We start from the raw sequence: 24,925 nt of genomic DNA on the forward strand, positions 1-24,925 counted from the left end.
AACACACCTCCCTGTAAGACCAGCACGCCCAGAATGCACCTGAACACACCTCCCTGTAAGACCAGCACGCCCAGCTTCTTCCAGCTCTGAAGGAAAGTGAGATAAATGAGACAAGCCTGTGATCTGGGGAAAGGTCACAAGTTGAATTCAGTTTTTGGACATCTGACTCCACTTCCTGCCGCTGAGCGATGAGGAACATGTCCGCTCCGTTTGCTGAAACATGAAACCATACCTGGTATGTTCTCTGATGGTCGGAGCAGGAAAGAAAACACACGAGGAAAAGATTGAATGTGCCCACAGTTTTATTTTTGGTTCAGTATGCAAAACATGTCATGCACAAGGAAGCGTTGGCTGTGGTTAAACTGTCTGTAGAGCCAGGGTGTAACTTTGGGTTCAACATTTACTTTATTTTACGTCACACTATTTTACTTTAAATACGGATATTTATACCATACTTGTACTTCTTCCCAACTGTATGTCTCTAGTATCTAAATATTTAAATGTTCAGTTTTTTTAGATGCTATATATTTATATTTATCTCTCTACATGCTCTGCACACCCATATAAGCATTTATTTATTTTTTAATTCTTATAACTAATAACTTGACATTGTTTGACGATGCTTTTAATTGTTTCTGTGCTGTATTCTTTTAAGTTGTGAACGTTGCACGTAATGTCGTGCTACAGTGTGCTGTGGTATGACGATGAAGTAATCTTGAATCTGGAGATTGTGTATTTAAAAAAACAACAAAAAGAAGCGACATCTGAAAAAACCCTCGAAAAACGACAAAAACTCAAAAGGTGAGAAAACAGAAAAAAGCAGCGAAAACTGTTTTAAAAATGTCAAAAATAGGCGACAAAATGTCCCAAATTGTTCCAAAAAAAAAATGGAAAAAGGTGTCTCAAACTCTGAAAAAAGCAACAATTTCAAAAATAGAAAGAATTCAAACTTTTAAAAAATCCACTTTTGGTTACGCCTGTGCTTTCGAGTCATTTCCCTGTTTGTTGAGATTATAACACCGTTCACCTGCAGCAGGATCTGGGATCAGAACACGTGTTGTCAGGCTGCCGTAGTTTGCAAAACCTGCCTTCAAGGGGGGGGGGGGGGGGGGTTGAATCTAGATCCAAACACACTCACCCCATCCCTTAGGCCGCAAAATTAAAGTTAAAGTTAAAGGTACATTCATCTCCACTTATAGCATTGGGAAAAAGTGATAAAGTAACACTAAAAAAGAGGAAAAAGTTTCCAAAAATGTGGGAAAAAACAACAACAAACGTCAAAAAGCAAAGAAAAAATGGAAACCAAAATCAGAAAAAGTGTCCAAAAACGTCGGGAAAGGGACAAATGTGTCAACAAAAGACAAACCAAAAGTTTGAATTTTAAATTCATACCCATAAAAACTAAAGTTGCATCGTCAATGGGAGACAACACAAGGGTTAAAGTCACATTCATCTCCACTTATAGCATTGGGAAATAGTGATAAAGTAACGTAAAAAGTGGAAAAATGTCCCAAAATGTGGGAAAAAACAACAAAAAGGCGCATTGAAAATGGATAAAAACATTGGGGGAAAAATCTCTCAATGTTCACCCAACGAGTGAAAACTTTCTGGGAACTGAATAATTAACGACCTATCTGTTTTTGTATTTATTTTTATTAAAGCTGTGGTGTTGTGGTTAGTGAAGTTTACATAGACGTGGGGTTTCTGAATGTTACATTCAATCAATAGTGTATTCAAAGGGATAGTCCTGCGTGGACTCCGAGTTAAAGTCGACTCGGTCGAACGGGTTCTCCGTCATCAAACTGTCCACCGGGAACCAGGAGTCGTACCAGGACGTTGTCCTCTCCGTTTCCGGTATTGTCGTCGGGGCTGCTGTTGTCGTCGTCGTGGTCGTCGTCGTGGTAGCGGGAGTTGTGCCGAGACCGGCTCGTAGTCTCTGCTGACGCAGCCGGCGTAGACGCATGATCCGGAGCCGCCGGAGTCGCTCTGCGTTCTGCGCGCTAGCACCGTCGCCGGTGCCGGCGGCGGTGGTCGCCGGGCTGCTGGCGGCGGTGGTCTTCACCTCGGTGACTTTGGGGACCAGTCGAATGGGCCTCTTGCCGTGGAGCGCCATGATCTGTTTGATGCGGTCCCAGTTGGATTTGGCCAAGGTGAAGCTGCAGGACGTGGCCCCCGAGTCGTAGCCCACCATGCAGAGTCTGGTCTGAGGGGTGTAGCCGTCAACCTTGGCCGTCACCCGGTACTCGCCGGGGTTCAGCAGCCGCCAGTAGTCGCCGCCGGGAGCTGGAGAGAGTGAAGGTCAATGGTTAGGAGTTCTTTCTACGCACTGTTGTGTGTGATTTGCATTATACATTTAAGCTAAAAGGCAAAAAGCATTATTTCAACACAAATGAAGACGTGTTGTTCATGCATTAAGTTGTTTTGCAATACTTCTGTTCTATAATATCAGATGTTCTGGTTCATTGGGTTATAACCCAGCTCTACTAAACGTGTCAGAAGCAGGATTGATGGTTCGATTCATCCTGAGTCCGGTTGCAGATCCTCTTTCCAGCCCAAGTGAAAGTGCAACAAGTTGTGTAATCTTTGCTCTGCAGGCCCTGAAAAGGTCATGACCTTTATGTCACGTACTAACTGAAAGATAACGAATAAGCACACCAACATATCACACCACTGGGACCTAGAGACCCCAGCCTAAGTGAATAAGACCAGGGGTGCAAGGGCCAAAGAGCAAGATAATTTTAGGGGAGAGCTGTGACAGCTTGATCTCTGTACCTTTGTCCCTAGAATATTCTACGCAATAAAAGTGATTCACACATCAACATCTGAGATTCAAACCCTGTTGATGAGAATGCGTTGTAAATGTACATTTTTGTACCAAACGTACCCGTTTTGACATCATGCCGGATCCCCTCCACGGATATGGTGACGTTGGGCAGCGGGTTCCCCTCCACGTCTCTCACGACACCCTTAATCCCTCGGTTAACCTGCACAGGACAGCGCAAGTCATGCCTCAAACAGAGCCAGGTCGTAGGAAAATGAAACAATCCAGTTAAATACGTCGCTTTCAGTCCATTGTTTACCCCGTGTGTTGTCCTCGGGTCAAACTGACCCGATTCAAAGTGTTTTTATGTCGGAAATATGGATTTTTCCCCAACCAAATTACCCAAAAAGGGTCTCAGGGTTCTACAAGGTTCTCATAGGGTTCTATAAGGGTCTCATAGGGTTCTATAAGGGTCTCATAGGGTTCTATAAGGGTCTCATAGGGTTCTATAAGGGTCTCATAGTGTTCAATAAGGGTCTCATAGGGTTCTATAAGGGTCTCATGGGGTTCTATAAGGGTCTCATGTGGTTCTATAAGGGTCTCATGTGGTTCTGTAAGGGTCTCATGGGGTTCTATAAGGGTCTCATAGGGTTCTATAAGGGTCTCATAGGGTTCTATAAGGGTCTCACAGGGTTCTGAAAGGGTCTCATAGGGTTCTATAAGGGTCTCATAGGGTTCTATAAGGGTCTCATAGGGTTCTGTAAGGGTCTCATAGGGTTCTATAAGGGTCTCATAGGGTTCTGAAAGGGTCTCATAGGGTTCTATAAGGGTCTCATAGGGTTATGAAAGGGTCTCATAGGGTTCTATAAGGGTCTCATAGGGTTCTATATTGTCTCATAGGGTTCTATAAGGGTCTCATAGGGTTCTGTAAGGGTCTCATAGGGTTCTATAAGGGTCTCATAGTGTTCAATAAGGGTCTCATGGGGTTCTATAAGGGTCTCATGTGGTTCTATAAGGGTCTCATAGGGTTCTATAAGGGTCTCATAGGGTTCTGTAAGGGTCTCATAGGGTTCTATAAGGGTCTCATAGGGTTCTATAAGGGTCTCATAGGGTTCTGTAAGGGTCTCATAGGGTTCTATAAGGGTCTCATAGGGTTCTGAAAGGGTCTCATAGGGTTCTATAAGGGTCTCATAGGGTTCTATATTGTCTCATAGGGTTCTATAAGGGTCTCATAGGGTTCTGTAAGGGTCTCATAGGGTTCTATAAGGGTCTCATAGGGTTCTATATTGTCTCATAGGGTTCTATAAGGGTCTCATAGGGTTCTGTAAGGGTCTCATAGTGTTCTATAAGGGTCTCATAGGGTTCTATAAGGTCTCATAGTGTTCAATAAGGGTCTCATAGGGTTCTATAAGGGTCTCATGGGGTTCTTTAAGGGTCTCATGTGGTTCTATAAGGGTCTCATAGGGTTCTATAAGGGTCTCATGGGGTTCTATAAGGGTCTCATAGGGTTCTATAAGCGTCTCATAGGGTTCTATAAGGGTCTCGTGCTCATCAGTTGAGTTCTCACTTGTTCGATGAAGGACAGCAGAGCCTCGCGGTTGTTCTCCCACTCCAGCGGCAGCTCGCTCTCGTGAGGAAACTTGTCACATCCCAGGAAGATGGACAGCTCGAAGCAGTTGGTGTGCAGGTAGCTGAAGTCGTTCATACCTGTTGGCACGGAAACAATCAGCTCAATTACTCACGGTGGTGTCCACCGTGCAGCAGGTTCTCAGTTCATCTGTTCAGGTGTCCACCACGGTTATCACGGAGGTACACTGGATTTCCGATGTGATGTTTCAATGCATCAAATCGTGACATTTGACAAACTCAACAGCAACACTTCTTTCCAAAATAATGCCGCGGTTGCTCAGGATGATTTCACTGCCAACAGGTTACAGAACTACACTCACCTATGGGATTATTAGGAACACCATACTAATACTGTGTTTGACCCCCTTTCGCCTTCAGAACTGCCTTACTTCTACGTGGCATTGATCCAACAAGGTGTTGAAAGCATTCTTTAGACATGTTGGCCCATATTGAGAGGATAGCATCACATCCAGGGCACGAAGCTCCCGTTCCACCACATCCCAAAGATGCTCTATGGTTTGAGATATGGTGACTGGGGGGGCCATTTTAGTCCAGTGAACTCATCATGTCATGTTCAAGAAACCAATTTGAAATGATTGGAGCTTTGTGACATGGTGCATTATCCTGCTGGAAGTAGCCATCAGAGGATGGGTACATGGTGGACATAAAGGGATGGACATGGTCAGAAACCAGGCTCAGGTAGGCCGGGGTATTTAAACCGTGCCCGATTGGCACTAAGGGGCCTAAAGTGTGCCAAGAAAACATCCCCCACACCATTACACCACCACTACCAACAAGGCATGATGGATCCATGTTCTCATTCTGTTTACGCCAAATTCTGACTCTACCATCTGAAGGTCTCAACAGAAATCGAGACTCATCAGACCAGGCAACATTTTTCCAGTCTTCAACGGTCCAATTTTGGTGAGCTCTTTCAAATTGTAGCCTCTTTTTCCCTGTTTGTAGTGGAGATGAGTGCATACCTCGGTTGTAACGAGTAATTATTTCAGTCAAAGTTGCTCTTCTATCAGCTTGAATCAGTCGGCCCATTCTCCTCTGACCTCTAGCATCAACAAGGCATTCTCCCCCCCCAGGACTGCTGCATGCTGGGTGTTTTTCCCTTTTCACGCCATTCTTTGTAAACCCTAGAAATGGTTGTGGGTGTAAATCCCTGTAACTGAGTCGATCAAAAATTGCTTAAATCACCTTTATTTCCCATTCTGACGTTCAATTTGGAGTTCAGGAGACTGTCTGGACCAGGACCACACCCCCTAAATGCATTGAAGCAACTGCCATGTGATTGGTTGATTAGATAATTGCATTGATGAGAAATTGAACTTGTGTTCCTAATAACCCTTTAGATGAGTGTATGTTTTTAACGCCCCTCACTTCTCTTGAATTGGACCCCAAACAGATAAGTGATTTTTGCTTTTTCACATCCCTTTACTATTTCTTTGAAGCTCTCCGTGTCAACACTTACTGCCCACCACTGGATCCCAGCTGGCTCTGTTGGCGATGCCCTGTCCCCCGGTGACGTCGTCGCCATGGCAGGAGCCCCGGTAGGTCTCCGTCATGGTGAGGTGGCTGTGGGCGTACGACATCGCCAACCAGCGGAACATGGCGTCGTCTGGCGTCTCCCTCAGAGACCCATCCCTCTGCCGCTGGATGCGAGCCCACGTCTCCTCGTTCATGTTGGCGTTGCTTCTCCACCGCTGGCTGTCGGTCAGCTTCAACAACATCGAAGGGTTGTAGGGTTATTACATGGGTGCTGAGTTGATTTATGGCTTTATTTCTTTGTGGAATAGCCTTACAGATATTGCTGGACGCTGCATGTCAAACGGGTACACCACCAGTTTTTCTCCTCCTTGCAAATTAGCGCCGAGCACAAACGGGTTGCGCTCCATCCAGGAAATGATGGCTTTTGTCTCAGTAGCGAGCTGTTATAAAAAAAACAAAAATCAGAGAAGTTTGGGTCACAGCACATTGTGTAGGATCGAAGTGGGGGGGGGATGGGCCCAAACTCACAGAGCCGTTGAGGAAGTTTTCCGGGAGGGGGATGTGATGGTTGGGCACGACGCGAGGGACCCAGCCTCGGTCCTCGGCTCCCCACAGGACGCTGTTCAGGTCGGGGAAGTTCTGGAAGATGTCGTAACCTTCTTCGGTCCAGTGGCCCAGCGCCCAGTTCCCCATCTCCGAGCCCTGGGGGAGGAGGAGAAGGAGAAGGAGGAGGACCATGTTGGCTCTCAAAGAACATTTTAAAGGAACATAGCATCTCAGCATCGGTAAATAAATACTTGAGAAAATGTCCAGACACTGTAAAAGTACGTCCTTAGACGCCTTTCCAGTGGAGAAAATGGGATGCGATGTGATGCTGCTGTCATAGACTGTAAAAAACCCAAAGCTTCCTGTAAAGTCTGAAAATCACTTTTTGATGGCGCTTTTATCAACGTTTTTACTTTTTCTTATGTTTTTGTCCCTTTTTTCAACATTTTTGACGCTTTCTTGTCAGTGTTTGTCACTTTTGTAGACATTTTCAACACTACGTAACACTAACTTATTAACTCAATTATACCTAATGTTTGAGTTAGAAAAGCAGAAATTAGGAATTATTGAGACTAAAATTAAAGGAATGGATGTTGATGATAATCACAGACTGGAATATGTCAACTTTTACTCAATACTATTTCAACAACACTTCCATTTGTTTTACAATGCTATAGAATATAATAAGACCCAAAATTAATGAAAGTAGAGATTTGTACTTGGCAAAGAGCGTTGGAATCAATCATGTTATTTTGGGTAAAAAGAACATTGATATAGGACAACGGGTCAATTTGACCCAAGGACAACATGAGGACAACATGAGGACAACATGAGGACAACATGAGGACAACATGAGGACAACATGAGGACAACATGAGGACAACATGAGGACAACATGAGGACAACATGAGTGAAGACAACATGAGGACAACATGAGGACAACATGAGGGTTAATTTATGTTACACTTGAGAAAATGTTCATTCACTGCAAAAGTTCGTTTTTAGAAACCTTTCCAGTGGAGAAAATGTGATGCAGTGGTATACAAGCTGCCGTCATAGACTGTAAAAAACACACAAAAAAACCAAAGCTTCCCAAAAATGTGTGAAAAGTGAAGCCTTAACCCTCGTGTTGTCTTCCCACCGACCTGCAAATCTTTGTTTTTCTGAGTCGAAATTTCAAATGAAAAACCTTCAATCGTTTTGGTCGTCTTTTTCGACCCTTTTGTGTCTTTCCCCACAATGTTTTTGTCATTTTTTCAATGTTTGTGGACTTTTTCTAAGCCTTTAAAATTTTTTGTGATTTTTTTATTTTTATTTTTTCAAATTTTTAAGGCTATTTTTTTTTACATTTTTCATTTTTCTTGACATTTTTGTCACTTTGTACAGCATTTTTGACTCATTTTCTTTAAACATTTGTTCACATTTTTGTCACTTTTATTTGATATTTGTCTTTTTTGGACATGTCTTTGTCACACACAAGTTGTTTTATCAATTATTCTTTTCTCCAAATGCTGTAAAATTTACAAAAAACACTCAAATTTAATTAAAGTAGTGAAGTGATTATTTTATTTAACTTGTGAGGAGCGTTCACCATCCACGTTACTTTTTTGCACAATTTGTTTGAAAGAAACCCAAATTTGTGTTATAGAAAGCTTTCGAAAAGGGGACAAAGTAGACCCAAAGCCAATGGGAAACTCCACTGACTCCAAAAGAAGTCTGTTTCTACAGAAGTCTATGAGCAAATGAGCCTATTTCTCTTTTGATTTATCACCTCAGTAAACGTTTTCATAATGAATTTATGGTCTCGATCGCTAGTTTCAAAGGAAACCCCTAATCTAGCTACTCTTTGCAGTTTAAGTTCTGTTTAATTCCTGCTCCGGCGTACCATCTCGAAGGCCAGTTCGTAAGCGTCGGGGTTGAGCGAGGGCACCAGGTGTATTCTCACTCCGTCCACCAGGCGCTGCACTCGGGGGTTCCCATCGTTGTACTCCTTGCACAGAAACTGCATCAGCAGGAGGAGAAGCTCTCGACCCAGCGCCTCGTTCCCATGCAGACCGGCTGTGTACCGAAATTCAGGCTCACCTAGAGACGGGGGGGGGGGGGACAACAGGAACCGTTAGCTTGACTGAGCCGTGTCACGTATACACAGTCGGGACGTTCTTCAGCGGTCTCGTACCGGTCTCGTGCTCCCCGGGGTTGTCGGAGATCTCCATGGCGTACATCTTCAGGCCCTGAGAGCTTTTACCGATGTTGTAGATCCTGGTGATGTTGGGACACTCTTCGTTTATCACCTTCATCATCTACAGAAAGAAACGCATTTTGTTATGTTGTTGCTGCAGTATGCCTAACAGGACCAGATGTTAGAATCCCAAGAGCTGTGGTTGGAGATGTCCTCCTGGGAGGGGATGGATTGGGGTGGTGACCGCCTGGTGCCTCCAATACGACACATCATCAGTTGTGCACCACCTCGTTGGGTGTTTCGGCCTTTTGTCACAACACACCCCCACCCGAGGCTGGCCCCCCTCAGGCAGACCAGACCTGGGTGTGTGTCGCACTGGAGGAGGCTCCATGAGGGCACTTGGCCCCCCATACAACCTCCTTCCGCTTGTAATGGGAAAGTTACAGTTAAGCATGATTTCATATATCTTTCTATAATATGCATGTATTATTATTATTATTATTATTCAGATTATTCAATTACAATGCTTTTCAGGTTGTATGACTTTTAAAATCCCTTCCCTGTGGGTCCTACCTGAAGGAGAGACACTTAGTCTCTCCAAGGACAATGCCAGGGAGTCTGAAGGAGACTTTTGTTCAGTTCTACATATTATAAAAGCAAGTCCAGGGTCCCTAAGAGGCTCCAACTTGTCTCTAAGATTAGACGTATTTTGCAAAAAATCTCATTTTCTCCTCTCGGGAAACAGGAGATAAGACGGGGACGCTACTGTTTTTATTTCACAAGACGTTGTCACACTGTTACCGCGTTAACTCTGTAAAAAACTGTCTTCCCACTTGGTTAGTCTCTGCAGGGAATAATTAAATCTCCCCGAATTCTAAACCTTGACTCAGTTGTACAGCTTAGTCTATATTTCGTTTCAATAAGTCTCACTCTCCAAGACAATTCCTCTCCTGCTGCACAGAAACGTCCACAACCTCATCGATGGCTTCCTCCCACAGGACGGTCAGCGCCACTGTAATGAATTATAAAAGGCACATGTTTTCTTTTTTTTTATAAGTCAGAGTTAAAAACCGACCTGTCTCATGTCCTTGTAGTTGTGGTGTTTGAAGTCCAGGTCATCGGACGGGTTGACGTCGTTCTCACTGCGGTAGCTGCCTGGAAGAAGCAACACGCTGATTGGAGACAAGATTTTACTCTTAAAGCTGTTTCTTTCTGATGTAAAGCTACTAGTATTTTACTAGTAGTTTACTAGTGTACACAATTTGATTTATATAATAATACAATTGAAATATAATAACATAACTTTATACCTTTTCTACAACACTGTGCCATACTTAGAAACTTATCTTAGTAACATAAACTTATAAATGGATAAAATGCATTTAGATTCAGAATTAGATTTAATTTAATTGTTTTTTTATTGATAGTAAAATATATTTGTTATTGATTGCATGTCAGATTGGAGGTTGGACTTTGGGAGAACCGAAGAAACTCGGAGAAAACCCAAACTAAGACGGGGGGAACATATACTCTAAGAAGATAAGGAACAACTCGTCACAAGTGATGACGAAATCTGGGAAGTGGTAATCTGTAGAGAGATCACATCTCTACAGATGTTGGGAGAATAATGGACCGATGGGGTATTAGCAGTAGCAATCTGTAGATAGATCACCTCTCTACAGATGTCTACAGACTAATAGAGAATACAGATGTCTAAATAAGGATGTGGAGTTGAGGGTTGGTGGGATAGCTGGGGGGATAACTATGGTGGTAAAATGTCCTCCAGATTATTTGAACAGCCGGAGGAATCTTCTCCAGAGAGAAGGTTTTTTTGGCTTAGCGTTGCCTTTTGGTTGGCTTAGTGTTGCCTCCCCTTGGTCGTCAGTCTCCTCTTTCACACCGCTGCATGTTGTCTCCTGCAGGGTGTCTTGGATGTCGCTGAGCGACTGGAGGAGACGGGTTCTCTCCTCCTGCCACTGCAGCTGCTGACTCTCCAGGTTGCTAAGCGCCTGGGCCAGTTTAACCATCAGCCTGTGGTTCTCCTCTCTCTGCTCGGCCAGGTGGACTTCTGTTTCCTTCTGACTTTCCTTTTGCCTCTGAAGAGCCTCCTCCATCTGCTCCTTCTCATGGCGAGTGTTGGCTTCAGAGGCCGTCTTAAACAGAAGCTGGACCTCCAGATCACTGATCTTTTTAACGTTCTTCTGATTGACCTCATCATGAAGAACGTTATTTTCTTTCAGCTCTTCTTTGAGCTGCTCCACTTCAGCTGTCAAAGCTTTGTTCTCCTCCTTTAGCTTATTGTTCTCCTCCTTTTTGCAGCTCGCCTGCTGGAGGGAAGATCTTAAAGCTTCGTTCTCCTCCTTTAGTGTGGTGATCTCCTCCTTCTCATGGCTGCTGAGCTGCAGAGGCTGGAGCTCCAGGTCAACAGTCATGGCGTGCTGGGAGGAAGCCTCCACCTCTTCACAGGCCTGAGTGATGTGCGGCGCTGTGCAGATATCTTTCTGCTGCATAAGACAGCTTTTAAAATCACTGGCTTCATCCCCACTCGCCTCAACTTCCCTTGAAATTGCGTTTGCCAGTAGGCTGAACTGTGGTGCTGTCCAGCGAGGTTTCCCATAGTCACTGACCCTCCCGAGTGTTCTTGTGGAGAGGGTGGTGTTGGTGTCCAGAGTTTTTTCCGTTGAACCGGGCCCCGTTTATAACAACCGGCTTCAACCTTACCAGCCCAAACCCTAGCCAAGCCTTCATGCTTAGGCGCTCTGTGAGGTTGCGTTGGTTTCCAAAGAGTTTTTCTCTGGACAGGGCCCCTTGTCAGTTCGCTGGCCTCACCAGCCGGCTGTGCTGCACCTGAAGGTGGTGACACACACTCAGGTGTAGCTGCAGCCTGCTGTGGACCACCAACCTGTCCAGAAACCTTCGGTGAAGCATCTCTAAGAGTACGGTAGGGTGGTGGGGCTTTCCAAAGCGTCTTTCTCTGTACAGGGCCTCTGATCATTTCATAGGCCTCACAAACCTGCTGAGCAGCACCTGAAGGTGTATTCTCAGGTGTAGCTGCAGCCTGCTGTGGAGCCACCTGGATGGTAAGTTCCTGCTCTAGATCCTTCCATCTAACAACCTTCACGAGTTTTGGTGTAGCTCCTTTTAGTGGCACGTCTTTTGGTACAACGTTGGCATTAGATGTAGAAGTAGCCACTTCCTGGGGAGCCTCTTTATGTGAACCTGAATCTATCTTCTGTGGAAGATCTGTTGGTGTAGCAACCTGCTGTGGACCACCAATATCTCCAGAAACCTTTGGGGAAGCAACTTTAAGAGTAACTTCCGGTTGTAGATTCTCCGTCTGTCTAACAATCTTCAGCACCACGTCTTTTGGTGCAACGAGGTCTGTTGGTGTAGCAGCCTGCTGGGAAGAACCTTTGGGTGCAGCACCGTCTTGCAGTGGAGCAACCTCGGGTTTAGCTGCTGGCTGTGGAGCATCCGTGGATGTAGGAGCCTGTTGTGGTTGGACCCCTTCCAATGTCTCCTTCTCTTTAGTGAGAACGGTTGTGGTGATGGTCTCTGGAACCTGTTCCCCTACAGAAATGAGAGCCTCGTTCCACACGCGAAGGGATGAAATCCTGTTATTCCAGGAGTTGTAAGAGCGTGTTACCTCCAGCTGGATAACAGTTCTCTTCCCTTTATTCTTGCCTTTCTTGTTTTGTTTGACGTTGGAGTTCTCCATCGTAAAGATTTGGCAGTTTGTCTGTGATGCTCTGTAAATGTCTCTGAGTGTCCTTGTCCGACGGCTCTGGTTGAGATTGTGAGTTTTAAAGGGTTTAGGTCCTATATATTAAAGATCTCATCAGAGGAGTGGAATGGAGTGACATCATTCATCAAAGGTAACAGGATGGAAAGTTCTTTTTGATCTTTTTGTTTATTTTCAAAAGTGCATCTTTTGAAATGGGAGGACAACAATAGTAATTCAATATTTATATTACAATCAATTTTTAATTGAATTATCATATCTTTAAAGTGACAACCGGAGCAGAAAAGTATTGAAGTGAAATACGAATACATGACTCAGCTATTTGTTTCACATGTTATATGCTTAATATTAAATTATCATAAAGCTATCTATCTATCTATCTATCTATCTATCTATCTATCTATCTATCTATCTATCTATCTATCTATCTATCTATCTATCTATCTATCTATCTCTATCTATCTATCTATCTATCTATCTATCTATCTATAAATAACAAATAGCTTAAATGACTTGCATTTTGCCTTCCTGGTAGGAAGTGAGGCATGTTTTAATATGACTCATCTGCATTTGCTAATAAGAGTTTTTATAGGGTGAATATTATAAAGCATTTTCAGGATGACTTGTATTTTGTGTTTTTACTAGGAGAAGTTTACATGCTTTGTTAAAAAAACAAAAAACACATACTACCCATGGCCGCTGCACCCATAGATGCGCCTGTCTCTTTAAAGGAGAAATGCGGCAAATTTTACCTGAATTGTTAGATGTCAACGAGTATTGTACGACCAAAATGGGTCGTTTGGGTATAAATGAAAAATGGGTCAGTATTTAACTAGTAGTATACTAGTAAAATACTAGCATTTTACAGTTGCATCTTAGCTGCTCTTTGCAAAGAGAAAACGTCCAGATATCTAAGTCTACTGAGCATACGGCTTTAAAGCATTGTGGTCAGTATATCCATTCTAAATATCCATTCTAGTAAAAACAACGTGTTTCTGTAGGTAGAAGTAGTCAGTGGAGAACAGAAGAACTTAGATCTTTTCAGTAAAAGTAACACTACAGTGTAGAAGTACTCTGTAACAAGTAAAAGTCCTGCATTTATAATTGTACTTAAGTCAAATACAAGTATTAAGTACCAAGTGTGAAAATGCAAATTATGCAGAATGGCCCATTTCAGAAAAATATACACTATATTATGTTGTTGTATTTTAATTATTGGTGCATTAATGTGTTTATCACTTTGATGTTGCAGCTGGAAAAGTTGCATCTCATTTTAATTACTTGATTGTTCTGCTGGATGCCCCCCCCCCCCCCCCCCAGGATCAATAACGTTTAATCTTAACTGATAATAATCCAATATATCATCATTTATTAGTGGATTATGTTTTTGTATTGTAATTTGAATTTTGCAGAGTAACAAAATTTATGAAATAAATGTAGAGGAGTAGAAGTATAAAGTAGGAGAAATCAGAAATACTCAAGTAAAGTACTTTGTAATTAGGTGCAGTACCTTTGAGTAGACATAGTTACTTCAGGGATTCAGTTATGTGCAGTAATGGTACACCATCTAACCCCGAGGTTATGGAGTTTTTATTGTGAAACCTTTTTAACTCAAAGTCTGGCAAACAGTTCTGTATTTAATCCAGCGGAGGATGACGTATTCCTCTGAGGAATGAGAAAACTGACTCATGAAGTCAAGAAACTCTCCAAACAACGGGAAAACCCTGCCTCAAACCCTGGCTTCCTAGCGGCTGAAAGAGATGAGAGATCAACGGTGTCCAAGGGCGTAACTTTGGGTTCAACATGGGGGGGGGGGGGGGGGGCAAAAAAAGATTTGCAAAAAATCGGAGCTTTTGCACACAAAAAAATGAGCAAAATTAAAATATTGAACGCCAGACACTTAATTTTCTGCACTCTGGTGGATTTTTCTGGATCAATTTGTGGTGCAAATGTCCTTATTTATGTAAACGAGATTATAATAGGTTTTTGGGGGGTTGCAGTGGCCAGTTTTGTGACCCCCCCACCCCTTCCACCCCTGTAAATTGCGCCTCTGATGGTGTCTGTGATGCTTAGACTTATAGCTAAAATAAAGGCCTATCTTCCATCCAAAGACGTTGAAAAAGTCCTCCATGCTTTCATCACTGCTCGGCTGGATTACTGTAATTCTTTATCCATGGGTCTACGTCAGAAATCTTTAAATCATCTCCAGCTAGTCCAAAACGTTTAACCTTTTAACAAAAACAAAAAAAACGGGAACACATAACGCCAGTCCTGGCCTCCCTCCACTGGCTGCCCGTCCGTTACAGGATAGATTTTAAGATTTTATTGCTTGTTTATAAGGCTTTAAATGGTCTGGCGCCCCCTTACCTGGCTGATCTCTTATGCCGTCATTCACCAGTCAGAACGCTGAGGTCGACCAATCAGCTGCTCTGGGACGTCCCGAGATCAAAGCTAAAAAATAAGGGCTAGAGAGCTTTTGCAGTGGGCGCCCCCCCCCTATGGAACAACCCCCCCCCCCCCCCCCATTCCTATTAGAGCTGCACAGACCTTACAAACGTTTAAATCGCTGCTTAAGACCTGTTTGCTGCGGCTTTTAACCCTCGTTAACCTGGATTCTGATGTTTTAAAGTGTTGTTGTTTGTCTCCCTGTGATTCACTTTGGGTGTAGTAATTTTTTACACTTGTTATTTATGCATTTAAAATCGACCCTGTTCAGCACTTTGGTCAACTGTTGTTGTTTTTAAATGTGCTATAGAAATAAAAATTGACGTTGACTGACTGGGGAGCTGACAGGCCAGGATCTCGGCTCGAAGACACAAGCTGCCGTTCCAGCTCTGCGGCAGGATGCGGATGTAGCGCGCCACCACGGGGGGGCTGAACTGACCCAGCACCGGCGTGTCCTTGTCCACGTTCCCGTAGAACAACTGCAGGAGAAGATCCAAATCAATAGTTATGAATTATGACCTATCTATCGTAAGATATGAGCTATGTATTGTTTGATTTCCACGCACCCATTCAGCGTAGCCGTCCTGCAGCGTTGTCCAGTCCCGACTGTCGTTGCTGAACGCCACGAAGTAGGACGACACAAAGTCCTCCCTGGGGGGAAAAACTCCATATTTCATCTGTATGGAAGCTCCGGTATGTCAAGAATGTGACTTTTGTTTTTAAAGTTTGTTGTATTTAAGATGATTTCTCGGGTCATTTTGGCCTTTAACCCTTAAACCCTCTGATGTCTAAGGGTATTTTTAAGCTATCTTCTGAAATTCTCCTTTTAAGGGTATTTGCATATGACTGTGTTTCATATCATATTGTTCAGAAGAAACTCCGCTTTCTGTATAACGATGCGCAAAAATCATTTCAGAGCTATGTGTAAAGAGATCATTTGGCGCTAAAGCGGAAATATTATCTCAAGTCTCTTGTGAAAACATGCAGTACCTACGCTCAATTGTATTGGTGCTTGAAATGAGTCTACAAAAGTCTTGGGTTCTCAAAAGTTGCGTAATATACACGGGCGTCACTCGGAGGGTTGACATCGTGAATTTAAAAAAGCTTGATCTCTGAAAAAAAGCCACAGCAATGTTGAAAGTACGACAAAAACATGAACCCTCATGTTGTCCTTGGGTCAAATTTGACCCGTTATCAGTTAATTTCTTCTTTTTTTTTAATCCAAAAAAAAATGGGCCCACGCAAAAAGCGTTGAAAATGTCAACATCAAAACATCAAAAAAGCACCCACAACATTGAAAAAGTAACAAAAATGTTGGAAAAAGTGATAATAATGTTGAAAAAAAGTGACCAAAACGGGTTTCTTTGAATAAATCCCCCATCCCCCCATAAATAAGGCCTATGGTAATACAGTGTTGGGAGTAACTACAGTAAATTACAGTAGTGTATTCCTTTTTGCTGTAATGCAGTAACATAAGGCATAATATTACCGAAATGTAATTAGTAATTAATTACATTTCGGTAATATTATACTCATTAATACTTGAGCTAACCCGGCCATTCAAAACGACTAGTTGAGACCAGTTCTCTTGACATGTTGTCGTATTTCCTGCCACCGCTAGGGGTTTAATTCATAAAACGGGTCGTTTATGGGCTGTTTATAAGGGTAGGAATCCACAACATGTATCGTAGTTTGGAGTACTCGTTAAGCAGCATTGCACGGCATCGCATAATTTAGACTTCATGTAATGTCAGTCCCAACATTGCCTTTGTTTTCTGTCAGAAATGAGCGTCTATTGCTCCATGAACGAGCGCTGAATCGCAGCGAACGCAGCCCTGCGTGCGTCTCATGAAGTGAAGCTCAGACTCACAGCTGCTCGGAGTTTCTTCCCTGAGTGATGACCCCCGTGAACTCCACCTCCCGGCGCGCATCCACCTCGAACCAGTGGTTCTTCTCCTCTGGCTCGGCGCACCACGCTCCTCCGTACAGGTCGTCCTCGTCCTTGGAGCCCTGCACACGAGCCACAAGACCCCCATGACCCCCCTCAGATTATACTTATCCAGACCGGGACACAGAGGACTGGTTTCACAGCAGACGCCCCCGTGTTAGGGAGGAGATCATTGCACATGTGTGAAGAAGATTTGGGAACTTTCAGGGGGAGACTTAAATGAACACTCGAATGAGGAGAGCATTAAGCAGGAAGTACAGATTAACCACCAGATGTTATTTAAATCATTTGTTTTTCAGTGCCGTCCCAAATCTCTGAAGTCCCTGTCTTCTTCCTGAAGGTGAACTCATTCTCTCTCTCTCTCTCTCTGAAAGTATCAGATGCTAATGCCTAGTCCAACCACTCTCTCTCTCTCTCTCTCTCTCTCTCTCTCTCTCTCTCTCTCTCTCTCTCTCTCTCTCTCTCTCTCTCTCTTTCTCTCTGGGAAGTATGCTAAAGTGAGACAGGCCCTCCGCCCTCCAAAGGGAGAGAGTCCTGAAAGTAACCTGGTCTTATCACACTCCCCGAATCTGTAGACACACAAACATATTTACACATGGACAGGTTTGGTTGGAAGAGACCTCGTCCCCTGACCTCTGACCTCTGAAGGACCCGATGTTGTCTAAGCTTTCCTCTATGTCGCATCATACCACAACATGCCCCCCAATTGTGCCTGTACCTGCATGTTGAGCCGCCCCCTCTGAGCCGTGAAGCCGTGGTGAGACTGAGAGGAGGCCAGCAGCTGGTCGTCCTCCACCCGGTGAGACTCCAAGCCCAGAGGAGGACACTCTGAGAGGGACACAAAGGCTGTCAGAAGCGTCTTCCTTTTCACCTAATGAGACGCTAGTCTGGGTAAACCCCGCCCCCTCTGCCTGCAGCTCGGTCTGGAAACCTGCACGTCTAATTCTCCTGCTTCAGCTCACAATTTTGCGGCAACCAATCACAAACTGGCTTATCTACCTGCCGCGCTATTGGTATAAGCTTCTTGTTTACATTGAACCCATGGCGCCATTTTAATGCTACTAAGCCATCACCTGCAGTTAGCATCCCATTGACTCCCATTCATTTTGGCGCCACTTTGACCGCAAATGACTTTACTGATCTGAAGCGTTTCGTGACTTTGTCTTAACCAACATGTTGTCCTTGGGTCAAATTGACCCGTTTTCAGTTCATATTTATCTTTTTTGTCCCAAAAAATGGGCTGTCAAAATAAGCGCTGAAAATATCAACATTAAAAATCTCAAAAAACTTTGGGAAAAACACCAAAAACGTCAAAAAAAAAGCACCCACAACACTGAAAAAGTGACAAAAATGTTGGAAAAAGATAACAATGTTGAAAAAAAAGTGACCGTGGCTGACGGGAAGACAACACAAGGGTTAAGTTCAGTGTTCTTAGATATTTTGGCTATGATTAAGATAAATAAACTTGGTAAGATTTAGCTTTTTCTCTTACTTTTTGGCTCCAGCGGCACAGAGATCTGCTTCAGTCTCTCCTCTTCCTCCTCCTCCCACTTCTTCCTCTGCTGCTCGGCTTCACAGCGTGATGAGAAAACAATGTGAGTCAAGAGATGCTTCAACATGGACCTCGCTCTCCAGCCAACAACCACCACCACGCACAATATCAACATGTGTGCGTCAGTGCACTTTTGTCTCCACCCGTACATCTGTTTCCCGTCTGCAACAAGGGTCGGTTTAGTCGATTTGAGTTCATATTTTCAATATTTTCAATGCATAAAAGCGGTAACTTCTTCTTCCGATGTTACAGGAAATACCTAAATGCTGTGTCAGACCTTTGACAGGCGGTTATCAGCCCCTCCCTGCGTCTTGAGATCATCGTAACACCCCCCAGCTGGTCTCTGGGATTTATTTAACATCCCACCTCCATCTTCTCTAGTCATTTTTCCTTTCTCTTATCAATCATTAAAGGATAACTTTGGGTTTTTTTCAACCTGGACCCTGTTTTCCTATGTTTTTGGGTCTAAGTGACTGATGGGAACGACGATCTTTGACATTGGTCCAGTATTAAAGGAGATCGCTGCAGACGGCAGCAGAGAAACAAGCTACAATGGAAGTTAATGGGGCAACTGTCCAGCTTGTATTTACCTTCATAGAAATGCTCGTTTTGCCGCTGATAGACTCAGATTATTATTCTAAGTGTCTGACAACATTATGGAAAGGATTTCTAAGGAGGTTGAAATTTCTGTTAAAGAGTAAAAACATCCGTGAAATCGGGTTCGCTAAAGACACCAAACTCCATGTAAATAAACAGTAGTTTTAGCGTTGTTAATACACTTCATTCGTGGCCGGGTTGGCTCAGTTGTCAGAGCAGGTGCACATGTTCAGTTGTTCATTATCAAAATCTATGTTGTCCATTCACAAAGTGAATTTTCATGAATATTTACCCCCACCATCAATTCCAAGTATTCCTTATTGGCTTGAAATTTTAACATTTCCATTCGTATGAACTGGGGTAGACGCTCCATGTTCATGCTCCATCTTGAACTACGGTGGCCGGTGAGGGACATACAGGACGTACTGCTCCACCTTTCACGTTATCGCTGTCACATGATGAACTCGCAGCTGCTAATGCTAACGCTAACAAATATCGTCGCTTCCCGGCCCCGTCAAGTTTAAAGAAGGAAACATGGAGGACCACATGGATTCAAAATCCAAATTTCAGGAAGGGGAAAACAAAACGTAAAAGGAGATTGAAAAGAGCGAGAGACGATGCTTTTTGAAGCGTGAAGGCCACCGTAGCTGTAATACGTCCTTTGAACTGCATGGAGCGAGAGAGTTGATTGGAAAGTGGATCTCACTGGATTAGAAATTCCTACACATTGGACCTTTAAAGCTTTTTGGGTGTTATTTATCATCTACTTACTACGTGTTTTCTTTTTTTTTCATCAACCTTTTAGACCGAGATATGGTAAAAACATTGGTCCAATGGTGACTTGAAAGGCCGCCATTGCAAATATGAACATGTTGAAAAGGAAATAAATGATCGCAACGCTAGATGGGAGAAATTCCCACACAGTGGACCTTTAACAAACAAAACAAGCTGCAGTTTAACATTGATGGGCAATGGTGCACAGTCAGTTTACGTCCACTAAAAGTACTCAGATCATTATTCTAAGTGTCTGATAAAAATCTAGTTTTTTAGTATATTTTTAATCTCGGTCTCTCTATCCTGCTATCCTGTCCATTAAAAGGTGGAAAAGCCCCAAAAAATAATCTTGGTTTGGTTAATTCACCCATTTAATCGTGGAAATATGCTGGCTCTATACACGCTAAAAGTACTGATTATAATCATTTATTATTATAAATGGAGTCTGGTGACGCGTGTCTCAGCTCCAAGCCTATTGGTTCCTGCTGATGACATGCATCTTGTAAAACTGTGTATTTTTTAAATCTCAGTCAAGTGACTTATAGGAACGACAATCTTTGAAATTGCTCCAGTGATCCAGCGAGAAGACGTTTTTGTTGTTGTCATCACACAAACAAGAGGAAATACCTCGTCGTGGGGGACTATTTTCAGCGGCGGATTTATCCGCAGGATTTCCAGAACAATTTAAATGTTAAAAACCTTTTTCCGCCTTTTCTGCCTTTTCCTTGCGAGCTCTCTCCTCCTCCTCTTCTTGTTTCTTAGCGGCCACTGGGAAGACAGAAGCAGAGACTAAGTCGTCGAGGAAGAAGTGGAGCCTGTTTAGTTATTTGGTGCAAAGAGTATATCAAGGACGGATGATGGACGTACGGTCGGCGTAATCGTACTCTTCGTACCAGGGGCCGACATACGGGACGGTGGTGGCTTCCTCTGAAACAGACGCAGATACATGATGAGAGATCAGGCTTTTCGCTAACACTGTGAATAACGGCTGTGAAATCTCCAGTTATTTACTTTTAGACTACTGTTTAGGATTTTTACAGTAGGATGCTGTAAAGTTACATTACAAACTTGTCGACATGACAACATCACAGTAGTCTTAAGTATTACAGTTGAAATCACAGTAGTCTGAGCGAAATTACTGTTAAAACATCACACTATATAGCCACTATAGTACTGTAAATAGTACAATAAATTACTGTATTTTTTACTTTTTTAGCTTATGTTGTTTTTAATTGTTTTTTTATTTGACAATGAATACATGAAATACTGTTAATGGAAGTACGGTACCTCTACTGGGAAAAGAATTCACAGTAACTTGCTGGATAATTGTTGCCAGTAAGTTACAGTAAATCTTACGTTACATTTGTGTTGACATGCCACTGTCGTGACACAGTCATGACTCATGAACTCTAACGTGTCATAACAAAACCGAATGACTTAAGGAAGCATTAAGTCCTAAACGTTTATGACTTGTTTGCAATGTTTATGACACGTTCATGACAGTGTCATGTCACTGTTTTGTAGATACCTTCAAGTAAAGTGCAATTGGCTGAGATAGGTAAGGACTACTAGCCAGTCAGGAGCAGAGTATGAGGGCCCTGACAGTACCTAGGTAAGGACTACTAGCCAGTCAGGAGCAGAGTATGAGGGCCCTGACAGTACCTAGGTAAGGACTACTAGCCAGTCAGGAGCAGAGTATGAGGGCCCTGACAGTACCTAGGTAAGGACTACTAGCCAGTCAGGAGCAGAGTATGAGGGCCCTGACAGTACCTAGGTAAGGACTACTAGCCAGTCAGAAGCAGAGTATGAGGGCCCTGACAGTACCTAGGTAAGGACTACTAGCCAGTCAGAAGCAGAGTATGAGGGCCCTGACAGTACCTAGGTAAGGACTACTAGCCAGTCAGAAGCAGAGTATGAGGCCCTGACAGTACCTAGGTAAGGACTACTAGCCAGTCAGAAGCAGAGTATGAGGGCCCTGACAGTACCTAGGTAAGGACTACTAGCCAGTCAGAAGCAGAGTATGAGGGCCCTGACAGTACCTAGGTAAGGACTACTAGCCAGTCAGAAGCAGAGTATGAGGCCCTGACAGTACCTAGGTAAGGACTACTAGCCAGTCAGAAGCAGAGTATGAGGGCCCTGACAGTACCTAGGTAAGGACTACTAGCCAGTCAGAAGCAGAGTATGAGGGCCCTGACAGTACCTAGGTAAGGACTACTAGCCAGTCAGAAGCAAAGTATGAGGCCCTGACAGTACCTAGGTAAGGACTACTAGCCATCAGAAGCAGAGTATGAGGGCCCTGACAGTACCTAGGTAAGGACTACTAGCTAGTCAGAAGCAGAGTATGAGGCCCTGACAGTACCTAGGTAAGGACTACTAGCCAGTCAGAAGCAGAGTATGAGGGCCCTGACAGTACCTAGGTAAGGACTACTAGCCAGTCAGAAGCAGAGTATGAGGCCCTGACAGTACCTAGGTAAGGACTACTAGCTAGTCAGAAGCAGAGTATGAGGGCCCTGACAGTACCTAGGTAAGGACTACTAGCTAGTCAGAAGCAGAGTATGAGGCCCTGACAGTACCTAGGTAAGGACTACTAGCTAGTCAGAAGCAGAGTATGAGGGCCCTGACAGTACCTAGGTAAGGACTACTAGCCAGTCAGAAGCAGAGTATGAGGGCTTGTCAATTTTCCTTTGGTTCAGACTGAAAACTCTTTGGGGGAGCCCCAAAAATTCCTCCATGCAGTAAAAAAAAAACAACATATATAGAAAAACCTGGACCCAGATTGTGTGACAGAGGGTACCTGGTATGTACATGATGACCTCAGTAGTCGTGGTCTTTCTGTTATCTTGGCGTCCACCAGGCATGTCATCTGTGAAGAACCCAGCACACACTGAAATATTATAACATTTTATGGCAAAATATCCGTCTTCAAACACACAGACGGATCTACACATTAACTGCCCCCCCCCCCCTCTGTCCTCAGCCGTCTTTTCAGACAAAAATGTCTTCTGCACTGAGACCACTGTGGAGTCTCACACGGTCAAATCCCTTTATGTCCAATTTCATAAATAAACGGGGCACCTTTAAATAATATTCCTTTAACACTGGGATGTGTTTTTTTTTACAATGCAATGCCGGGGGAATTTGTTTCCATAAATGTTGTGTTATGTATATATATTTTTTATTTGATTTATATATTTAATTATTCATCTTGCAATCCCTCCAGGGGATAGGACAGGGCAGGCGTGGATGTGACCTGTTTTATCTAAAGTTTTAATCTGACGCTGTCCGTCCTGTCCAGTGGTTCTTTTAACCTGCTTTTAATATCTGGCTTTCTTTTGAGCAGCTTTTACATAACCAGACTTAGTTTTTAAGTGTTTTACTCACACGTTTTACTCCCGTTGGGCACCTCCTGCCCCTCGCAGTGCCCATCCCGGGCGTTAACCCCTAACCTTCATAACCCAAACCTAACCCGGCTTCTTGATGTCAACTGCACGCTAACTAATGTCAATGTCAATTTTATCTCTATATTTAAAAACAACAACAGTTGACCAAAGTGCTGAACAGGGTCGATGTCAAATACATTTATAAGTGTAAAATATGACTACACCCAAAGTGAATCACAGGGAGACAAACAACAACACTTTAAAACATCAGAATCCGGGTTAACGAGGGTTTAAAGCTGCAGCAAACAGGTCTTAAGCAGCGATTTTGTAAGGTCTGTGCAGCTTTAATATGAATGGGGGGGGTTGTTCCGTGGGGGGGTTGTTCCATAGGTGGGGGGGGGGGGGGGCGCCCACTGCAAAGGCTCTTTCACCCTTGTTTTTTAGCTTTGACATCGGGACGTCCCAGAGCAGCTGATTGGCCGACCTCAGCGTTCTGACTGGTGAATGACGGCATAAGAGATCAGCCAGGTAAGGGGGCGCCAGACCCTTTAAAGCCTTAAAAACAAGCAATAAAATCTTAAAATCTCTCCTGTAACGGACGGGCAGCCAGTGGAGGGAGGCCAGGACCGGAGTTATGTGTTCACGTTTTTTTGTCTTTGTTAAAAGGTTAAACGTTTTGGACTAGCTGGAGATGATTTAAAGGTTTCTGATGTAGACCCGTGTATAAAGACTGGCACTGTTAACGCCGGATCAGTGTCCCGGGAATGAAAGTCTCACCGAGGCCTGGCTCGACGGGCTCCTCCCATCCGGGCGCCGTTGGGGTCACAGGTGGAATCACTGGGAAGATAAAGTTACAGAGTTCACAAGTCTGGAGTCTCACCAGACAAGAATAATTAACATTATCTCTTTAGGAATATACTTCTGATTCCCTTAAAAACCCTGAGTATGGGCACCCAGATAGCTCAGTTGGTAGAGCGGGTGCCCATATGTAGAGGTTTACTCCTCGACGCAGCGGGCCGGGGTTCGAGTCCGGCTTGCGGCCCTTTGCTGCATGTCACTCCCCCTTTCTCTCCCCTTTAATATCTTAATCTGTCCTGTCAATTAAAGGCCTAAAATGCCCAAAAAATAATCTTCAAAACAATACCTGAGTATGATAATAATAATAATAATTATCTTTATTTGTAGAAAACTTTTCAAAAACAAGTTACAAAGTGCTTTAACAAGTGTAAAGACAATAATACCCAAGAGACAATAATACCCAAGAGACAATAATACCCAAGAGACAATAATGCCCAGAGACAATAATACCCAAGAGACAATAATACCCAAGAGACAATAATGCCCAAGAGACAATAATATCCAGAGACATATACCCAAGAGACAATAACCCAAGAGACAATAATGCCCAAGAGACAATAATCCCAAGAGACATAATACCCAAGAGACAATAATGCTCAAGAGACAATAATCCCCAAGCACTATACCCAAGAGACAATAATATCCAAGAGACATAATATCCAAGAGACAATATACCCAAGAGACAATAATGCCCAAGAGACAATAATACCCAAGAGACAATAATACCCAAGAGACATAATCCCAAGAGACAATAACGCCCAAGAGACAATAATACCCAGAGACAATAATGCGTAAGAGACAATAATGTGTAAGAGACAATAATGCGTAAGAGACATAATGCCCAAGACAATAATACCCAAGAGACAATAATGCGTAAGAGACAATAATGCCCAGAGACAATAATACCCAAGAGACAATAATATCCAAGAGACAATAATATCCAAGAGACAAGAATACCCAAGAACAATAATGCGTAAGAGACAATAATACCCAAGAGACAATAATACCCAAGAGACA

At 43.5% G+C, this 24,925-nt stretch overlaps 2 protein-coding genes across 2 annotated transcripts in view; both read right to left on the minus strand.

Moving 5' to 3' along the window:
* Positions 1-141: 141 nt before the first annotated feature.
* aebp1a (AE binding protein 1a) overlaps positions 142-24,925 on the minus strand; it is a 31,740-nt gene continuing 6,956 nt past the window's right edge. Inside the window, exons 4-21 of the mRNA XM_032508148.1 lie at positions 23,828-23,887; positions 22,465-22,533; positions 20,538-20,597; positions 20,370-20,438; positions 18,240-18,317; positions 17,466-17,575; positions 16,670-16,809; positions 15,366-15,450; positions 15,134-15,278; positions 9,688-9,767; positions 8,610-8,733; positions 8,319-8,515; positions 6,416-6,589; positions 6,202-6,327; positions 5,871-6,117; positions 4,329-4,468; positions 2,885-2,984; positions 142-2,283 (exon numbers count right to left, since the gene is read on the minus strand). Of these exons, the coding sequence (XP_032364039.1) occupies positions 1,718-2,283; positions 2,885-2,984; positions 4,329-4,468; positions 5,871-6,117; positions 6,202-6,327; positions 6,416-6,589; positions 8,319-8,515; positions 8,610-8,733; positions 9,688-9,767; positions 15,134-15,278; positions 15,366-15,450; positions 16,670-16,809; positions 17,466-17,575; positions 18,240-18,317; positions 20,370-20,438; positions 20,538-20,597; positions 22,465-22,533; positions 23,828-23,887 (2,570 nt within the window). The 3' untranslated portion in view covers positions 142-1,717. The remainder of the gene's footprint in view (positions 2,284-2,884; positions 2,985-4,328; positions 4,469-5,870; positions 6,118-6,201; positions 6,328-6,415; positions 6,590-8,318; positions 8,516-8,609; positions 8,734-9,687; positions 9,768-15,133; positions 15,279-15,365; positions 15,451-16,669; positions 16,810-17,465; positions 17,576-18,239; positions 18,318-20,369; positions 20,439-20,537; positions 20,598-22,464; positions 22,534-23,827; positions 23,888-24,925) is intronic.
* On the minus strand, positions 10,534-12,676 carry LOC116678062 (nascent polypeptide-associated complex subunit alpha, muscle-specific form-like). Its single transcript, XM_032508150.1, has 2 exons — positions 11,511-12,676; positions 10,534-11,459 (listed from the first exon to the last, which is right to left on the minus strand). Exons 1-2 carry the CDS (start codon positions 12,328-12,330, stop codon positions 11,041-11,043), a joined length of 1,239 nt encoding a protein of 412 aa, XP_032364041.1. The 5' UTR covers positions 12,331-12,676; the 3' UTR covers positions 10,534-11,040.

Source organism: Etheostoma spectabile, unplaced genomic scaffold (genome assembly GCF_008692095.1).
Source record: "Etheostoma spectabile isolate EspeVRDwgs_2016 unplaced genomic scaffold, UIUC_Espe_1.0 scaffold00006399, whole genome shotgun sequence".
NCBI classification, from domain to species: domain Eukaryota; kingdom Metazoa; phylum Chordata; class Actinopteri; order Perciformes; family Percidae; genus Etheostoma; species Etheostoma spectabile.

Coding starts and splice junctions, on each gene's coding strand:
- LOC116678062 (XM_032508150.1), bottom strand. CDS start 12,330: ATGGAGAACTCCAACGTCAAACAAAACAAGAAAGGCAAGAATAAAGGG. Junction 11,460..11,510: donor GAAGGTTTCTGGACAGGTTG/GTGGTCCACAGC, acceptor CACCACCTTCAG/GTGCAGCACAGCCGGCTGGT.